This window comes from Dioszegia hungarica (genome assembly GCF_025882075.1).
Source record: "Dioszegia hungarica strain PDD-24b-2 chromosome Unknown MKK02contig_7, whole genome shotgun sequence".
NCBI classification, from domain to species: Eukaryota; Fungi; Basidiomycota; class Tremellomycetes; order Tremellales; family Bulleribasidiaceae; genus Dioszegia; species Dioszegia hungarica.
In genome coordinates, this window is record NW_026515769.1 from 252,609 (window position 1) to 269,660 (window position 17,052).

The following is a 17,052-nucleotide window of genomic DNA, read 5'->3' on the forward strand; positions in this document are numbered from 1 at the left end:
CTATCGCAGCTTACCGCAGTAACCGTGAGCTACATATGGCGGATGTTGTCGTTGAGCCATGCACATAGCTGAAGCTCAAGCTATTAGGCGCTGCTGGCGGATCACTCCTCATTCCTCGTCTGAAAGTGCCACATTTGCCGGCAGCGGCAATACGCGGTCGGCGATTTGTCATCGGCCTCCGCCGACTTGTTAATTACAAATGGCTATATTAGGAACTCCTTATAGCGTCAGCGTGAATTTCGTATTGCCCAGCTAATCCCCCCGCGGAACCAAATATCGGATACCTTCTTACCGTAAGCAAAGGTGGAGGTAGTCCGCCATGTCTTACAGGTACTTCAGCCATATTGGATCAGGAGCCAGCTGATAGGCCAGACAAGACAAGCTCATCCTCCTGCTCGAGACGGGCACATCCTCTGCCGTCCGTCGCACAGCATCGAAGCAATTGGCCGAGCTCACCTCCAAAATTTACAAGGCGGCACGACCCGACGATAGCGTCAAGAAGCAGGAAGCTGGTCCTTCCACCCGGGATGTCAAGCCAAAGAACCCGGACGCTGTCGCCCTACATGCTACAGTCAGCGAGGACGAAGCGTGGGATGAGGCGCTTGAGACGATAAGCAAGCTCGTCCCCATCCTCCGGTCCAAGCAGTCCGAATCCCGCAGCGCGGCTGCCCATGCGCTCGGTCTCCTCGCAAATTACCTTCCCCCACATTCCTCCTCGCTCGTACCTCCACCAAGCGTACCCTTCGACACTTCTCCGGTGGACATCCTTGACCTCGTCCAGAATGGTGGTACTCTCCTCGCCTCGGCCGGCCGGGAATATATCGCAAAGCCAAGTACCGGGGACAAGGCGAAACGGCGTCAGGCTATGATGGGGTCGATAGGGCTCGGCGACGCAGTAGGGTGGGGCGATGATGTGGATAAGGTTATAGGAGATGATGAGGAGGATATGGGGAAAGGGGCGACTGGTGCAGAAGCGGTCAAGGTGGAAACTCCTCCAGTGGACATTTTTGAGGGGCTGAGTGCGAGGCAGGCGATCATGCTCAAAAGGAAGAAGGGCAACGTGGCTGAAGAGGCGAATAAGTGAGCTCAAGGATCTTTGTAATGATCAAAGCTGACAGTGTAGAATGCGGAAGCTAAACGAGCAAGCTGCGAAACCGACCGCCCCCGCATCCTCAGCGACACCCACTCCGAAACTCTCGCCCGGCACTCCTACCACACCACTTCCCCCTGCACCTGCAGGAGCGGTAGTCATCGACCCGGGCGCCAAAGCTCGAGCGGCCGCAGTAAGCGGCGGAGGCGGACAGGTGGAGCCGACTCTTGATGCAGACGGGAACGCTGTCTCCCAAGCTCGAGCAGCGCTCATCAAGGTTCAATCGACCGAATCTCCCTGGGTGACCGTTCTCACCGAAATCATCCCCTTCCTCTCTGATCCAGCATGGCAAGCCCGGCATGGCGCCGCTCAGGGCATCATGGAGATCATCCGCTCCCTCCCTTCGCTGGACGATACGGTCCTTCTCCCCCTCGCTCGACATTTCCTCACGCTTCAGGCATTGGATCGCTTTGGCGACTTTCTGGGCGATACGGTTGTCGCCCCCGTCCGAGAGACATCGGCGCAAGGGCTGGGCGTGTGCCTGAAGTACCTGTCGGTTGGGGCGGTGAGGGAGGTACATGGGACGCTGGTGCAGATGATCCGGCAGACGTGGGCGAAGCGGGGCAAAGAGGGGAGTGGGAGGGAAAAGTGGGAGCGGTTCTCGTGGGAGATCCGACATGCGGGGCTGTTGGGACTGAAATATGAGGTAGCGGTGCGAGGTGACCTACTCGGTGTTGCCGAAGATGGGATGAAGGTGGAGCCGGAAGCGTTCTCGCTCATTGACGATGTTGTGGATGTGGCGATACTATCGTGAGTGCCCCCTCGGCGAGCCACGTGAGGGTGAGCTGACCATTAGAATGAAAGACGCAGATGACGACGTCCGCACCGTCGCTGCTTCCACTCTCCTTGCTATCGCTGGCCAGCTCGCCGAGACATTGCCCACAGACCGCCTTCGGTCCATATTCGACACCGTCTGGCATTGTCTCGCGAACGACCAAGATGAGCTCGGGAGCAGTATCGGCGCCATCATGGATCTCCTCGGTATGTCCCTCCCCTCGTTACACCCCTGCCCTAGCTAATGTCCAGGTACGATGCTCGCCCACCCACGCTTCATCCAGCTCTTTGAGACGACCCAAAACTCCCACCTCATCCCCAGTATCTACCCCTTCCGACGCCACCCCATCGTCTCTGTCCGCCTCGCCGTCGTCTCCGCACTCCACCGGATATCTACCGCCGACAACCTCTCTCAGGCCCACTGGAAGCGACCCGAATATTTCGCATACCTCTTTGAGAATCTCATCCTGGAGCAGAATCCCGAAATTCGGCGCATATCCATGGAAGCGCTCAAAGTTGGGATGAGCACGCCGGGTGCGCAGCTGGAAGGCGTTGAGGACTGGTACGGGCTCGTCATGACCCCGGTGGGGCAGCCGCTGGACCCCGATCTGTTCCAGAGCGGAATAGGAGCCAAGAAGTCGGGAGGGCATAATGTCGACAAGGCGATGATGGCGGGTGATTTGGGGTTGGTGGATGCGGAGATCATGTGGGAGACGAGGATTGATGGGGCCAAGGCGCTGGGGTATTTACGGAGTTTGGGATCAACTGAAGTAAGCAAACACCTCTAGACACTCCCAGGGAGAAGGAAGAAGCTGACATCTAGGATCTCGACTTCCTCAGATCTGCCCTTTCGTCCGGATCAGCGCATAAGGCCCTTATGGCCACCATCATCATCCAAGAATGGGCGTACCAAGCCGACCGGACCCACTTCGGTCCCGCAGTCAGCCTTTCCTCGCATCCCGGTGCCGCCACCCTCATTCCTATCCTCATCAAGCTCATTGAGTCCCCGCCCCGGTCGACGTATACCGAGATGACGACCCTCCTCCGGCGCATCCAGGCCGACTGTCAGGCGCTCCTCAGCGCATTCGGGACCGAAGGGAGGCTCGTCAAAAAGCTCATCCCCACCCTGCCCAAGAAGGTGGATGCTGCGGCTAGCACCAGCCCTGATGTCTTCACGCTCGCTACTGCCCAGTCGGCGGCAACGACGCAATTTGACAGCCTCTTTGGACAGCTAGGAAAGAGCGCAGCGAAGTCTGCGGGTCCGGGGCTACAGGATCGGCAGAGGAAGGTGATTGTCAGTATTGGGTATTATGCGGTCATGAAGGACCGGTATGATACGCAGGTGGCGGCGGGGGTAGCGGGCGCGCTGGTGGCGCTGAGGGTGTTGCCGGCGAAGTTTGGTGGATTGATCAAGGCCATCATGGACAGTATCAAGGTGAGCTCGATGGTACCTGTTCTTCATATCGTACGGATAGGGCGCAAGCTGACATCCCCAGAAAGAAGAATCAACGATCCTCCAAACCCGATCCGCACACTCCATCTCCGCATTCATCGCCTTCTGCTCCTCGCCCCTATTTGACCGCCCCGTCAATCCATCCACCAAGGTCGTCTCCAACCTCTTCACCTTTCTGTGTTCCGATACATCTATCACGCCCGTTTTCCGCGCCGAGTCTGCTGTGGATGGGATTGAGACGCTTCGGGAAGAAAAGGAGGCGGCGGCCAAAGCGGCCCGGAAGAAGGGGAAACATCAGGCCGAGGAGGAGGAGAGCGAGGCGGAGTTGGGGATGCGGGTGACGAGGCGGGGGGCGTTGCAGGCCTTTCGGGAGCTGGCGCGGGCGGGAAGGGAGGGGCTGTTTGAGGTCGTGCCGAGGATGTGGGAGGGGGTTGGGGCGGGGTTGTTGGCGCATTTCCCGGCGGGTGAGCTACCTTGTCCTTGAGGTTCAGGAACAGAGAACTTAGCTGATCTTCAGGATCTTCGGCAGAAGGAGCAGACGCCAAGCTCCGCACAACCCCCCAAGCAGGTCAAGAAGTCATCGACGCCCTCACTTCTCTCCGGCTCATATCGCCCGACCTCGACTCTCGGCTCCATCCCCGCCTAGCGACGCTGTTACCCTCCATCCTACTCGCGCTCCAGTCGTCCTTTGCCATTATCAGACATACCGCCGCGCTGTGCCTTGCGGCACTGTGTGACGTGATGATTGACCAAGCGATGAAGGCCGTTGTGGACGGCGTGGTTCCGCTTATTGGGGATGCGAGGCGGGTACAGGCGAGACAGGGCGCCGTGGAGGCTGTTCACCGTCAGTCCCTAATGTCCGGTAGAGCGCGGAAGGGGAGCTGATATAGACAGACATCATCAAGCTGTTGGATATCAAGGCTTTGCCCTATGTCCTGTTCCTCATTGTGCCCATCCTTGGGCGGATGAGTGATCCGGACGAGTCTGTCCGGCTCTTGTCGACCAGCACCTTTGCTTCGCTTATCAAGATGGTCCCTCTCGAAGTAAGCTAGCTTTTCTATACACTATCTACGGAAGACACGTGTCTGTCAAGTGTAGACAAGCTGACTCTTCAGGCTGGCATACCCGACCCACATAACTTCTCCCCTGACCTCCTCGCGAAGCGGGACGAAGAGCGGCAATTCCTCACTCAGCTGCTAGACGGGTCCAAGGCGGAGCAGTACGAGATTCCGATCGAGATCAAGGCGGATCTGCGGCAATATCAGAAGGATGGAGTGAGCTGGTTGGCTTTCTTGGCGAAGTATCAATTGCATGGGATACTGTGCGACGGTAAGTTGCAGAGTAGTGGAAAATATGAAAGGTCTAGCTGACACCGCAGATATGGGCCTCGGCAAGTCGCTCCAGAGCATCTGCATCATCGGCTCCAAGCACCACGAGCGACTTACGCGGCACCGCCTCAGCGCCTCGCGCGATTCGGCACACCTTCCCTCACTCATCGTCTGTCCACCCACGTTGACCGGTCACTGGTTCTACGAGATCCTCAAATTCACCTCTTCCCTCCGTCCCCTCCAGTACGTCGGGACGCACGCCCAGCGCGCTCACCTCCGCCCCTCCCTGACGAGCTACGACGTCATCATCACCTCGTACGAGACTGTCCGCGCGGATATCGCCGAGCTCGGTAAAATCAACTGGCTCTACTGCGTCCTGGACGAAGGGCATATCATCAAGAATGCGAAAACAAAGCTCGCGGCGGCGGTCAAGTGTATCAAGGCGCAGCATCGGTTATTGTTGAGCGGGACGCCCATCCAGAATAATTTACTGGAATTGTGGAGTTTGTTTGATTTCCTCATGCCGGGGTTTTTGGGGAGTGAGCGGGGGTTCCAAGAGAAGTTTGGGAAGCCGGTCATGGCGGATCGAGAGGGGAAGGCGACGCCCAAAGAGCGGGAAGCGGGTGAGCAGCTCCTTTAGCCCTGGTTGTGAAGGAATAGAGCTGATAGGATAGCCACGGTCGCGCTCGAGACGCTACATAAACAGGTCCTCCCGTTCCTCCTTCGTCGGCTGAAAGAGGATGTCCTGCAAGACCTCCCGCCCAAGATTATCCAGGACTATTACTGCGACCTCTCCCCGATCCAGTCGGTACTATACGACGAGTTTGCCAAGTCCCGTGCGGCCGAAGAGGCGGGTGAGGAGGTTCAGACCGCTACGGCCGAGTCGGCACCGGCTGCCTCGGGGCAGGGACACGTTTTCCAGAGTCTGCAGTATTTGCGGAAACTGTGTAACCACCCGGCGCTGGTCCTGGAGGGTGGAGACGGTATGGGGAGATGGGATGAGCTGAAGGGTCGGGCGGGACTGGGGAAGGAAGTGGGATTGCGGGATCTGGGGAATGCGCCAAAACTCGAGGCGTTGAGGTCAGCACTTCCACTCGACCACATGTGACCATGCACTGACGCCCAGGCAATTACTAAACGACTGCGGCATAGGTCTTCCCTCCGCAGACAAAATCTCTGACTCGCCATCACACCGCGTCCTCATCTTCTGCCAACTCCGCCCCATGCTCGACCTCATCGAGACCTCCCTCTTCGCCCCGCACATGCCCACGGTCACCTACATGCGGATGGACGGGTCTACCGACCCGCGCAAGCGCCACGCCGTCGTCCAGACCTTCAATGACAATCCCGCCATTGATGTCCTGTTGTTGACGACGAGTGTAGGCGGTCTGGGTCTGAATTTGACAGGAGCGGATACGGTAATTTTCGTGGATCACGATTGGAACCCGATGAAGGATCTGCAGGCGATGGATCGGGCGCATCGGCTGGGACAGAGGAAGGTGGTTAATGTGTATCGGTTGATTATGCGGGGGACGCTAGAGGAGAAGATTATGGGGTCAGTTGCGCAGTCCTCTGGCAACCAGGTAGAAAAGGAGTGTAGCTAACTGTACAGTTTACAACGCTTCAAGCTCAATATCGCCTCGTCGGTCGTCACCCAGCAAAACGCGGGATTGGGGTCAATGAATACTGGAGAAGTGCTGGATCTCTTCAAGGTCTCAGCGGACGGGGATCGGGCGGGTAAAGGCAAGGCAGGGGCAAAGGCAGCTGGAGGGCCAATGTCTGCGGCTCGCATCCTCGAAGGGTAAGCTCCTGATACCCGTCTTTTGTGCGGCATTGCTGACATGGCTAGACTGGACGATCTACCCCCCGAGGACGAGTACGCCGACTTGTCACTCTCCAACTTCCTCAGTAAAGTATAGGTCGACTCGATTCGACTCCGCCATAGGCCATACCCCTGCTCGGTACCGCATCAAACGAACTACCATCATTCTTTCCCTTTGCGCTTCGTGCTTCGATTTTGTGGCCTCTCCCACTGCGTTTGTATCAGTACAACACTAGACTTCGATAAATGGCCCAATCATTGTACTTCATAGCTTCATTCTCGTCAGGTTTGCTAAGTCAGCAATGGTATGAATGTACAAGTACAGCATTGATGACCGTGCAACGTAAGTTAGTTCTCAGAGATTCTATCCGCATTCGGCGTACCTTATCAAGCCCACACATCGTATACCCGTCTATAGATACCCCTCCTCACTCCATTCATGTCCCTATGCATCGCCTACGTCCCCCTCCCCAGCCCACCCTCCAACAGCCCCGTTCGCTCGTCCACCGCCCCCCGCGCAGCCTCCACCTCACCCACTGTAACCACCTCTTCCTCTGGAATCACCGTGCCTTCCGGAACAGGCACGACGTGCCCGCTTCTCGTCCGCCTATGTCTACGCGCTTGTCGAGCGGATTTCCCGGCCGCCCATGGCTTCCCTTGGCGGGCCGCTATACCCGTGAACGAAAGCAAGGCGGAGATGGCTAGTGAGAGAATGGCGGAGACGAGGCCGAATGACCATGCTTTGTCTGAGGGGTCAGCGGTCAGCTTGGTCCCCTGCCGTCTACAAAGCGGAAGTAGAACAAAAGCTCACGTAGTTTCGCACCAGGAACGCTAAATCGCTCATCCGTCCCAAATACATAAGCCACCAGTCCCAGATCCACACCCTGCAATACCAAATGGATAATCATCGTCACGGTGACGAGCTTCCACTGTTGGCGGCGTGCGCGGGCGCGCGCGGTGCGTTGACCCCGGTGCAGAAAGATGAAGAGGAGAGAGGCGAGTGCGAGGAGGCACGGGACGAGGGAGAGCTGGGCGAGGTAGCCTGAGGTAGACCAGAGGACGCAGAAGCGCTCGCCGAAGAGTTGACATTCGGACCTGGGGGTCAGCGGGTACATGAAGATGGGGAGGGGTACGTACCGGCTTGGGAAAGCTTCGCACTCGGTGACAGGCTCGCCCTTCTTCATTGCCCACGCGCTCGGTACCGACTCGAACTGCTCTTCGAAAGAAGGCGACAGCGTCAACGGCTGAGATGGGCGCAAGAAGTCCGCGTCCGAGTCGGATTTGGGGAATGTGGTGGTACATCTCCTATAAAGACCGTACCTTGAGAATCAGCCGCTTGCTCGGGTCCGTAGATCCGATATGAGCAAGGAGCAGCGCTTACTGGGTGATGAATCCGACTGGACCATGTGGATACGCCTCTACCCGAATCAAGTCTGGTACCTGGGCTATTAGCTGCTGTTCTGGCGTCCGTTTCGAACGGTACCAATATCTGGCATCTGATTCCACTCACATATATATGTAACACTGAAAACACCGTCGCCGCGAGCAAAAACACCATAGAGACGAGGTACGGTGATTTCCGCAGAGAATGCTTATATCGCCGCACTGGCCGGGGCTGATCCGCTAATCTCACGGGCATTCTGAAGATTCCTTCAAGCTTGGCGCGGCACCTACTGTACGTCTAGCGGCAAAGGTCAAGTGTGAGCTGAGAAGACGGTGTACGGAGCACAGAGAGAAGGTATAGTCGCTGGCAAGTCGCGCAAAGCTCAAAGGATCGGATTTTGGACGCACGGATCTTGGGTGACGTCATCAGGCTTACGTATAGCGGCGAACTTCGAGACGCGTCTCGCCAGTACTCTCGCTCAGAAAGTCCGCGAAGGCGGAGAGCAGCTTCTCCTTGCGCTTCTCTTCTGCCTTTCTCCTTTGCCTTACTCTGATACCGGGAGACAAAGTCCATACATCTCATCAGTGCAGAGGGAGTGGAAGGATGGATGTCGATGAGCCTGCTGAGCCGGCGGCGTTCGAGCCAAAGGGGCCGAGGCCGATCCTCAAGCTCCACCAGGATGTGGTCAACAGGATCGCTGCGTCAGAGGTGCGTGCAAGATGTCCCATCTAGTCAACGGCAGATGTTCTCTGACAGGCCCTTCACTCGATGAGCGGTCTACGATGAAACTCAGCTGACATCCAGATCGTCCTGCGGCCTGCGGCAGCCATCAAGGAACTCCTCGAAAACTCGCTCGACGCCGGCTCGACGAGCATTAAGCTCTCCATCAAAGAGGGCGGGCTCAAACTCATCCAGATCACGGACAACGGGCACGGCATTAATCGCGCCGACCTGCCGTTATTGTGCGAGCGATATGCGACGAGCAAGCTGCGGGAGTTTAAGGATTTGAGCAGTATGCGGACGTATGGGTTCAGAGGGGAGGCGCTGGCGAGTATCAGTTATTGTAGTCATGTGGAGGTGGTGACGAAGACTAGGGAGGATGGGTGTGGGTGGAAGTGAGTCTGAGTCTCGAGAGGCGAAGAGAGGAGGGAGGGAGGGGAGCTGATAGAGCAGGGCGCATTACTCGGATGGGGCGCTCGTTCCTGCGAAAGCGGGGGCGGGGGCGGAACCGAGACCTGCAGCAGCGAACGACGGGACGATCATTTCGGTAAGCTTCTTGTGTCTGTTGTTGCGCGTGTCAAATATGGCTTCAGCTGATTCTCTAGGCTGAAGACCTCTTCTATAATGTCCCAATGCGAAAACGATCCTTCAAATCAGCGTCGGAAGAGTACAACAAGATCCTCGACGTGGTGACCAAGTATGCGATACACAATCCGCACTGCGCATGGGTATGCAAGAAGGTCAGCTAATCGGATCTGTATCTCTGCTCAGCATGTAACTTGTCAGAAGCAAGGAGAAAGCTGACTGGCTCAGGCAGGCTCCAACATGCCCGACATATCCACCCCGGTCGACTCTACCGCCCGAGCCAACATCTCTCTCCTCTACACCCCGTCACTCGCAAATGAGCTCCTGGAGGTGCCGCTCACGACGCTCAAGCCAGAGATGCTGGATGCGAAATGTAGAGGATGGGTGAGTAATGCGAATAGTAGCTGGGCGAGGAAGGGGGGTTGGATGTTGTTTATCAATAGTGAGTTGCCCGAAATCCCTAAACAGAGACGGGTTATTCAGAAAAGGGCTGATGCAATAGATCGACTGGTCGAATCCCCCAAGATCAAGAAGGCTATAGACTCGATGTACACGGCGTACCTTGCCAAGGGCTCCAATCCCTGGGTATACCTCAGGTCCGTCCCTTCTCCTGGCTCAGTAGCTGAGGCAGACTTGATACGGATGTCAAGCTGATTCTTTAGCCTCGAAATGGACCCCGCCAAGATCGACGTCAATGTCTCGCCTAGCAAAGCCGAAGTTCATTTCTTGAACGAGGACGAGATGATCCAGGCTGTCGTCAGTGCGGTGCACGATGTTCTGAAAGGAGCGAATACGAGTCGGAGCTTTACGGTGCAGACGCTACTTCCGGGCGCTTCTGAGCCTGGGGCTGGCGCGAGTGGTGGTAGTGCTCGAAGTAAGAGCAGAGTGGGGAATGGAGGGGACGGGACAGAAATGGAGGGGGAGGGAGATGGGCTGGATGAAGAGCGAGTGGAAAGGGCGGAAAAGAGAAAGGCGGCGCCGAATTATAAAGTCAGGACGGATATGGCGGTCCGGACGTTGGATGGGATGTTGGCGCCGCAGCATCCAGGTCAGGTGGGGGAGTGGACCCAGTCCGAGACGCTTCCGCGCAGCGGATGGGCGAGTGGGAGCGGGGTTACGGGTGGAGGTGGGAAGGGGAGGAGAAAGGGGACCGGGGAGAGTGAAGGTGAAGATGGGCACGGACGGAAAGGGAAGAGAAGGGCGATGGGGGAGAGACCGGAAGATGCGTTGGAGCTGGAGGAGACGGATCGGGAGGATGAGAGGGAAGAAGGGGGAGGGGCTTATGGTGTGGTCTTGGCTGGAGAAAGAGGGAAAGCGAGCGGAGGTGGAAGTGGGGAAATACAAGAGAGTATGTGCGAGTTTACGAGTATTACGGAGTTGCGACGTACGGCTAGGAAACGGGGGAGTACGGGTAAGTCCTAAAGTCCCGACCAGGTGCGAGCAGCACAGGGAATGAGTATAGCTGACACAGAGTAGAGATGACCGAGATCATGTCCAAACATGCTTTTGTGGGCGTCGTCGATCGGGACCTCTCCCTTTGTCTCATTCAAAACGGGACGAAGCTGTACCTCGTTAATCATGCTTCGTTGGCGTGAGTCTCTGGTTGTTAGCTGGCCGAATTACCGTGTCCTTGATGCGTGGGAGGGTCGCAGCTGACCAGTCAGAGATGAGCACTTTTATCAGCTCGCGCTGAGGCAATTTGGGACGATGCATCGACTCCGGCTTGATCCGGCGCCTAGTCTGAGAGATTTATTGTGGCTCGCGGTGGACGATGAAGAGGGAGTCAGGGCGTGCGGGCTGAAAGTGGATGATGTGGTCAATGTGAGCGCCTCTCGTCCCCAATCTCAAATCAAGCTGTTTACGGTGTATACCGTATTGCGGCCATCGGCATGGCGCACAGGACTCAGCGCTGACGACTACAGCGACTCTACGACACCCTCATGGACAAGCGCGAAATGATTGACGAGTACTTTTCCCTCCGCCTGACCGAGGCTGGCGCAGTCGATAGTCTGCCGATGGTCCTCAGGGGTTACACGCCGAATATGGACCGATTACCAGATTTCTTGATGCGTCTTGGGGTGGAGGTGAGTCCTTTTTGCGCGCGGAGGGGCAGGGGCGAGAGCAGGAGGCTGATAGGCAGATCGACTGGGAAGATGAGAAGGCATGTTTCCAGGGGATTCTCAAGGAGTTGGCATACTTTTACTCGCCAAGACCGGTTTTTCCGACCGCAGCCGGTCGCACTCAAGGAGGGAAGAGGCGGAGAGGCGGGGGAGGCGCGGACGTGGACGCGAATGAGGATGGGATGGAGGTGGAAAAAGACCCACCGGATGTCGGGGTCGTTGATGCGGAAGAAGAAGAGGCGGGAGAAGGGGAGGAGGAGACGACACGAGAGGCCGAGCATGCGCTGTGGCAGATCCAGCATGTGCTCTTCCCGAGTTTCAGGCGATATACCGCTTGGCCGGCGATGGGGAAGGAAGTGGTCCAGGTGGCGAATTTGCCTGACTTGTTTAGGATATTTGAGCGTTGTTGAATAAGTTGGAGATCAGGACATTAGCATGGTAGGTGTGATAATTAGAATGAGATAGGAGAATGCAGCAGCCTGCATATATGGATGGGCGATTCTACCAAGCCCACCCACTGACCACCTTGCGCCGCAACACCCCATCTTCCCTGACGACGCCCGCGGACCGGACAAGCCCCAGCTCCTTTTGAAACCTCCGCTGGTCCTTTTCGCTGCGGGTTTTGCCTTCTTTCAGGAGGACGTGCAAGCGGGCCAATGGGTGATATTTTATCCCGGCGCGACCGCGACCTTTGATGTCGACGCGCTTGATCTTGGGCCCTTTGGAGGTCCAGGATTCGGCTGAGGGGTTAGCTGTGGCCCGGCGCAGCGTAAACGCATAGTCAAGGGTGAAGTTGCAGGGCGAAGAACCAAGACAAGGGGTGAAGAGAATAGCGGCCAGGTCTCGACCGCCAGGAAAGGGCAGAAGGAACAGGCAGAATCCAGTACTGTTCCTCCGTGATCCTGAGCCCGTTGATTCTCATTTTCCGTATTCCTCCAATACACACACGGAACCTCGCGCCAAAGATCAAAAGACCACACTCGACTCACCAACAATCAATCTCCCCCTCTCCAAGCCTTTATCCAACGCATGATCCCTCGCCAAACACAGCGTCGACTTTATCCAAGAACTCGCGCGCTTTTCCGAGAACTGCATCTGGACGATTGCTTCGTCAATGGGCAGACCGGATATCTGGCGAGAGAGGTCATTCAGCTTCCGAGGAGATATTTTGTGTTGCGCGGTAGAGTAGCGATGCTGCGAGTCAGATCCACTCCTACTGTATTGGCTGATGACGCCTTGATCACGGCGTGAAGACGTCCCCCAAGACCCTATCCACCCGCTCCGGCCCTCCCCAGGTCCTGTCGTGTCAACTCACCTGTGTCGCCTTCCGTCTCCTTTCAGACTGTACCACCTCCTGCGCAATCTCCTCAAACAGACTCCCGGTACTCGTCGCAGCTAGTTCCTCTTGAGGAATATCCACGCTCGTCTCTGACGTCCGCTCGACAACAGCAGGGGTTGCCGTCTTTCGCTTTGGGCGAAGAATGGAGGGTACGTATTGCTCCCATCCTGAGAAGGAGGCTCTATTTCGTCAGCTAGGCTGGAGACAGACATCTGGAAGAATGAGCTGACGATCGGGATGAAGATGGCTGGGAGAGGAGAGGGAGGGCCGGTCGGAGAGGTCTGAAAGTGGATGGTCCGGCCAGAGCCTGGGCAGTTTGTGCCACTATTCACGTCAGCTGGCGATACTAGCGGGATTCGATAGTGCACGTACAGCTGACGACGCTTCTAAATGGCCTTGTCATGGTGCTATACGGGATGTACACCTGTTGGCTCTGAAATTCCGTCGAGTGGAGGAGACGAGAGAGAGGGAGCGGGATCAGAATCCGCCACCTTGTATTTCCTTCTTTCTTCAATCCTCCCTTTAGACGCGTCACCCGCAGCTTGCCGCCACTTTTTCAGCGCGCACACCACACGTTTGCCTCCCAGCTTCTCTTATCTCTCTATTACTACGATAGCAACCATGTCAAGCTCACAGAATATTAAGGGAAGGGACCACTCCACCGACCCCGCGCCCACCCCGCAGAACTCTTTGGTCAATGATGCCGTCCTCAGCAGTCGGCCGGCGAAAAATCTGGGCAAGCCGACCGTCGAGGATATCGGAGAGGGGGAGGATGAGGATGATGCGGATGAGGGGAACGCGGGCATGAACCCGGCGAGTCTGTTGGCGAATGTGAGTCAGAGGAAGGCATTAATTGTTGAGGGCAGTGTGGCCGGTGTGATGGAACTGCGGCAAGAGGGAAGAGGAAAATTTGAATACATGTTTAGGGTGACGCGATGGCGAAGTGTAATGAGCAGGGAGGCGATAAAGGCGATAACGCCGGGAAGAAGAGATACACGAGTCGCCCCTTCATCAGAGGGGATCTGTCTCGTTTCCACCGGAGAAAGAGGCGGCCTTCCATCTACCAACTTATTTTCTCTCATCTCATTCTCCCCCACTCCCCTGTCTTCTGTTGTCCTGCCTTGCTTGTTGCTGACGCCCAGAACCCCGCCCTCCTCGCTCTGGCCCAGAACAAGTTCGCCTCCCTCATCGGCCAGTCGTCGGGCTACATCGAGTCCCTGCCCCCAGCCGTCCGTCGCCGGATTGACGGGCTGAAGGGTGTCCAGGCTCAACACTCCAAGATTGAGTCTGAGTTCCAGATGGCCATTCTCGATTTGGAGAAGAAGGCAAGTTTCTGCTCTTTCCCCTCACTCCGGCTGCAAGGGCAAGGGCTGACTCGCATTACAGTTCCTCTCCAAGTTTTCGCCCCTGTACGAGCGCCGTGCCGAGATTATCGCCGGAAAGGCCGAGCCTACGGACACGGAGGTTGCCGAGGGCAAAGCGGCCGACTCTGACGCCGAGTCGGACGATGATGATGACGACGAGGGCGGAGCCAAGATCACCGAGGTGGACGATGAGGGCAAGGACAAGGTGGATGAGAGCGGAGAGAAGGGTATTCCCGAGTTCTGGTTGACGGCGCTGAGGACCCACCCGGCCGTCAATGAGACGATTGAGGATCACGACGAGGAGGTGAGTCTTGCCAAGAATGAGTGGAGATCCAAGAAAAGGCTGACCCGTCTCCTAGGCACTCAAGTCGATGCTCAATGTCCGACTGTCCTACCTCGACGACAAGCCCGGATTCAAGCTCCACTTTACGTTTGGGCCGAACGACTTCTTTGAGGATACCGAGATGACCAAGACGTACTACTACCAGGTGGGTTAGCTATAGTGCTCTTGAAGGTTATGTTCAGGCCGGAGCAAAAGCTGATGTGACAGGAGCAAGTCGGGTACGGGGGTGACTTTGTGTATGACCGCGCGATCGGTCACGAGATCAAGTGGAAGGGCGACAAGGACCTCACCAAGAAGGTCGAGATCAAGAAGCAGCGCAACAAGTGTAGGCCTTTTTTTCGGGCTGATAGATTTTCTATTCCTTCCTCCTTCCTCAATTATTGTTCTTCCTGTTCTGTCCTGGATCAGCGTCCGGCCACAGGCTGATCACACCAGCGACCGGCCGCACCCGGACCATCAAGAAGGACGTCCCCCAAGAGTCCTTTTTCAACTTTTTCAAGCCCCCTCAGCCCCCAACCGAGGACATTCTCAAACGCGAGGATATCGACGAGGACGAGCTCGAGGAGCTCGACGGCAAGCTCGAGCTCGACTATCAGCTCGGCGAGGAGTTCAAGGAGAAGATTATCCCGCGCGCGGTCGACTACTTTACGGGCCGGGCGTTAAGGTACGATGGGGACTTTGAGGATGAGGATGAGGAGGACGATTTTGAGGATGATGATGAGGGGTTTGATGATGAGGATGATGAGGTGAGTACTTTTCGCATCTCTCGCTAGAGGGGGAAAGGGCGGGGGCGAGGGGGAGGGGAGAGGGTGAGCGGAAGAGAAGAGGAGTAGCTGGGAGTGGTCTAAGAGGCGTAATGGGTGGTGATCTGGACTGACGCTGATAGTGAGCAGGACGACGAAGGGGCTCCAGCGCCCGCCGCCGGTCAGGAAGAGTGCAAGCAGCAGTAGAGTCTGTCAGGATGAGCCTAAGCCTGGATTTCGGATCGGAATTAAACCACATCTGCGCCTCTCTTCCTTTCTTTTCGTGTTTCTGAAAATGCATCTTTGCGTAATGATGGGAGACTGACCGCTCACTAGCACTCTTCGCCTACCCCTGCGTAGATTGACTCGCTGACCACGATTTTGGATATCGCTTATATGGAACCTGGCAAACTCGGCTGATACTGAGTCGAGCCTAATTACCAAGACGCTAGGTAGTCGAGCTCGAGCGAGTCGCGAGGCATTACGAGTTCGAGTACCGTATGTGACTTAGCCCACAAACAAGATCCAGATGGGGGACATCATACATGCATCACAGAGTCGAGGCACCATACGAGCTATTTTCAGCCGAAGCTTGATCACCCCTTCGTCCTCACCCCTTGCTCAGAATCGCGGCCCTGTAGGGGAATGGGATCGACACGGCGCCGGCGCGTCATCGCACTGACTGAGGCAAGCAAGTCAGCTACCGCTCGAGACATCGATGGAGGTATCGCAAAACTCTCGGCTTCAAAGCTTACCTTGCGTGCCCGTGAAGGACAAGCCGCACGCACTTCAGGCGAGTCGAGTATTAGGGTTGGATGGAGTCGGAATCGGCTTGACATGTCTGCCGCCTGCGGACGCGCTCGCGAAGGTGCGATAGGGGAATGGGAAGGGGGGGTCGAGGGGTATGAGGGATGGGGTATGGGGGCTGGAGGCTGATATCCGATATGACCGCCCGCTACCGACGTCCGGGTCTGGTCTGGCCTGGTGTCGCGACCCATGAAGGGTAAGACCGCCGCCTCTACAAAGGGGGAACCGAGCGCCTCTGGAGAAGCGTTCCGGCGCTTCTGGAGAGGCTGTCCGAGAGCCTCTGGAGAAGCTGTCCGTTCCTGCCGAGTCGGGATGGGGAGGATCTGACCGCGGAGTTGGGTAGTCAGGGACTCGAGGGGATGGACGAGAAGGCGAAGGCGTTGTGGCGCCTTGGGGCCATGGGGGAGAGGGGTGGAGGGAGGAGGGAGGGAGGTATGGGCGAGATCACCCTTACCCTTTGGGTCGGGTCGGTCGGGTCGATCGAGAGGTTGCGGCAGCAGAGAGAGAAGCAGCACTCTGACGCCCGGCGCGGCCTCGGAGTGGTGGGCCGGGTAGGTGCAGTTTGTTCCTCGGCGATGGCAGTGGGAGCAGGGAGTGCCTTGGGAGCACTGTGGGGTCAGCTGGGGTTGTGATTTTGGCCAGTGGTAGTGGAGGGGCAGCTGATGCAAATCGTACATGAGGGAGAGGTGTGCTTGGGACGGGATGAAGGAAGAAGAGGTAGAGGGGAGAAAGGAAGAGGTAATATAAGAGGAGGACTGACTTTCTGCTTTCGGGCATGGCAATCTCTGCATGCCGTCGCTCTCTTTCCCGACTTGCCTTTGGGCCGCGCGAGCTTGGGCGGATTCGTTGCGGTGGAAGGGAGGGGGGCGGTGTCGACGCCGCGCGAGAAGGGAGGAAGGGAGAGGGCGGGAGAGTGAGAGGGCGGGCCCCTGCCATCGTCGTCGTCAGTGGGGGAGGTTGAGGCGAGATGAGCGGGCGGAGGAGTCAGTAGCTTGGGGCAAGTGGGAGAAGGGCGCAACGACGCTGCCGGACCAGGGGCAGGCGGGGCAGGGAGAGGACGTAGAGGCCGAACGAAGATCGACGGGATCCGTTCGGTCTCCCGACCCGGGGTCATTGCTCG

The 17,052-nt window shown here is 57.2% G+C and overlaps 6 protein-coding genes across 6 annotated transcripts; 3 read left to right on the forward strand and 3 right to left on the reverse strand.

The window, feature by feature from the left end:
- Positions 1-319: 319 nt before the first annotated feature.
- MKK02DRAFT_36333 (putative helicase) lies at positions 320-6,624 on the forward strand (the record flags this gene model as incomplete). The annotated part of the gene is made up of 15 exons (XM_053089400.1): positions 320-330; positions 373-1,080; positions 1,124-1,900; positions 1,947-2,131; positions 2,177-2,694; positions 2,748-3,359; positions 3,421-3,841; positions 3,895-4,221; positions 4,272-4,420; positions 4,493-4,706; positions 4,756-5,328; positions 5,380-5,785; positions 5,832-6,260; positions 6,318-6,506; positions 6,555-6,624. The coding sequence occupies 15 exons, from the start codon at positions 320-322 to the stop codon at positions 6,622-6,624; spliced, it is 5,589 nt and encodes a 1,862-aa protein (XP_052947058.1).
- A 359-nt stretch (positions 6,625-6,983) lies between these two features.
- On the reverse strand, positions 6,984-8,166 carry MKK02DRAFT_43205 (uncharacterized protein; the record flags this gene model as incomplete). Its single annotated transcript, XM_053092320.1, has 5 exons — positions 6,984-7,273; positions 7,339-7,622; positions 7,665-7,847; positions 7,909-7,967; positions 8,038-8,166. The coding sequence occupies 5 exons, from the start codon at positions 8,164-8,166 to the stop codon at positions 6,984-6,986; spliced, it is 945 nt and encodes a 314-aa protein (XP_052947059.1).
- A 348-nt stretch (positions 8,167-8,514) lies between these two features.
- Positions 8,515-11,746, forward strand: MKK02DRAFT_24148 (putative MUTL-like protein 1; the record flags this gene model as incomplete). Its single annotated transcript, XM_053086847.1, has 14 exons — positions 8,515-8,619; positions 8,716-9,026; positions 9,085-9,178; positions 9,237-9,371; positions 9,445-9,658; positions 9,719-9,812; positions 9,879-10,101; positions 10,183-10,277; positions 10,359-10,627; positions 10,690-10,807; positions 10,881-11,037; positions 11,139-11,300; positions 11,357-11,431; positions 11,525-11,746. The coding sequence occupies 14 exons, from the start codon at positions 8,515-8,517 to the stop codon at positions 11,744-11,746; spliced, it is 2,274 nt and encodes a 757-aa protein (XP_052947060.1).
- A 91-nt stretch (positions 11,747-11,837) lies between these two features.
- MKK02DRAFT_43207 (putative 50S ribosomal protein L22) lies at positions 11,838-13,078 on the reverse strand (the record flags this gene model as incomplete). Its single annotated transcript, XM_053092321.1, has 5 exons — positions 11,838-12,076; positions 12,326-12,530; positions 12,652-12,856; positions 12,906-12,999; positions 13,048-13,078. The coding sequence occupies 5 exons, from the start codon at positions 13,076-13,078 to the stop codon at positions 11,838-11,840; spliced, it is 774 nt and encodes a 257-aa protein (XP_052947061.1).
- A 218-nt stretch (positions 13,079-13,296) lies between these two features.
- Positions 13,297-15,332, forward strand: MKK02DRAFT_36335 (putative nucleosome assembly protein I; the record flags this gene model as incomplete). The annotated part of the gene is made up of 7 exons (XM_053089401.1): positions 13,297-13,506; positions 13,818-14,000; positions 14,062-14,343; positions 14,399-14,527; positions 14,590-14,707; positions 14,818-15,128; positions 15,273-15,332. The coding sequence occupies 7 exons, from the start codon at positions 13,297-13,299 to the stop codon at positions 15,330-15,332; spliced, it is 1,293 nt and encodes a 430-aa protein (XP_052947062.1).
- A 414-nt stretch (positions 15,333-15,746) lies between these two features.
- On the reverse strand, positions 15,747-17,046 carry MKK02DRAFT_32170 (uncharacterized protein; the record flags this gene model as incomplete). The annotated part of the gene is made up of 3 exons (XM_053088461.1): positions 15,747-15,803; positions 15,881-16,540; positions 16,693-17,046. 3 exons carry the CDS (start codon positions 17,044-17,046, stop codon positions 15,747-15,749), a joined length of 1,071 nt encoding a protein of 356 aa, XP_052947063.1.
- Positions 17,047-17,052: the final 6 nt, after the last annotated feature.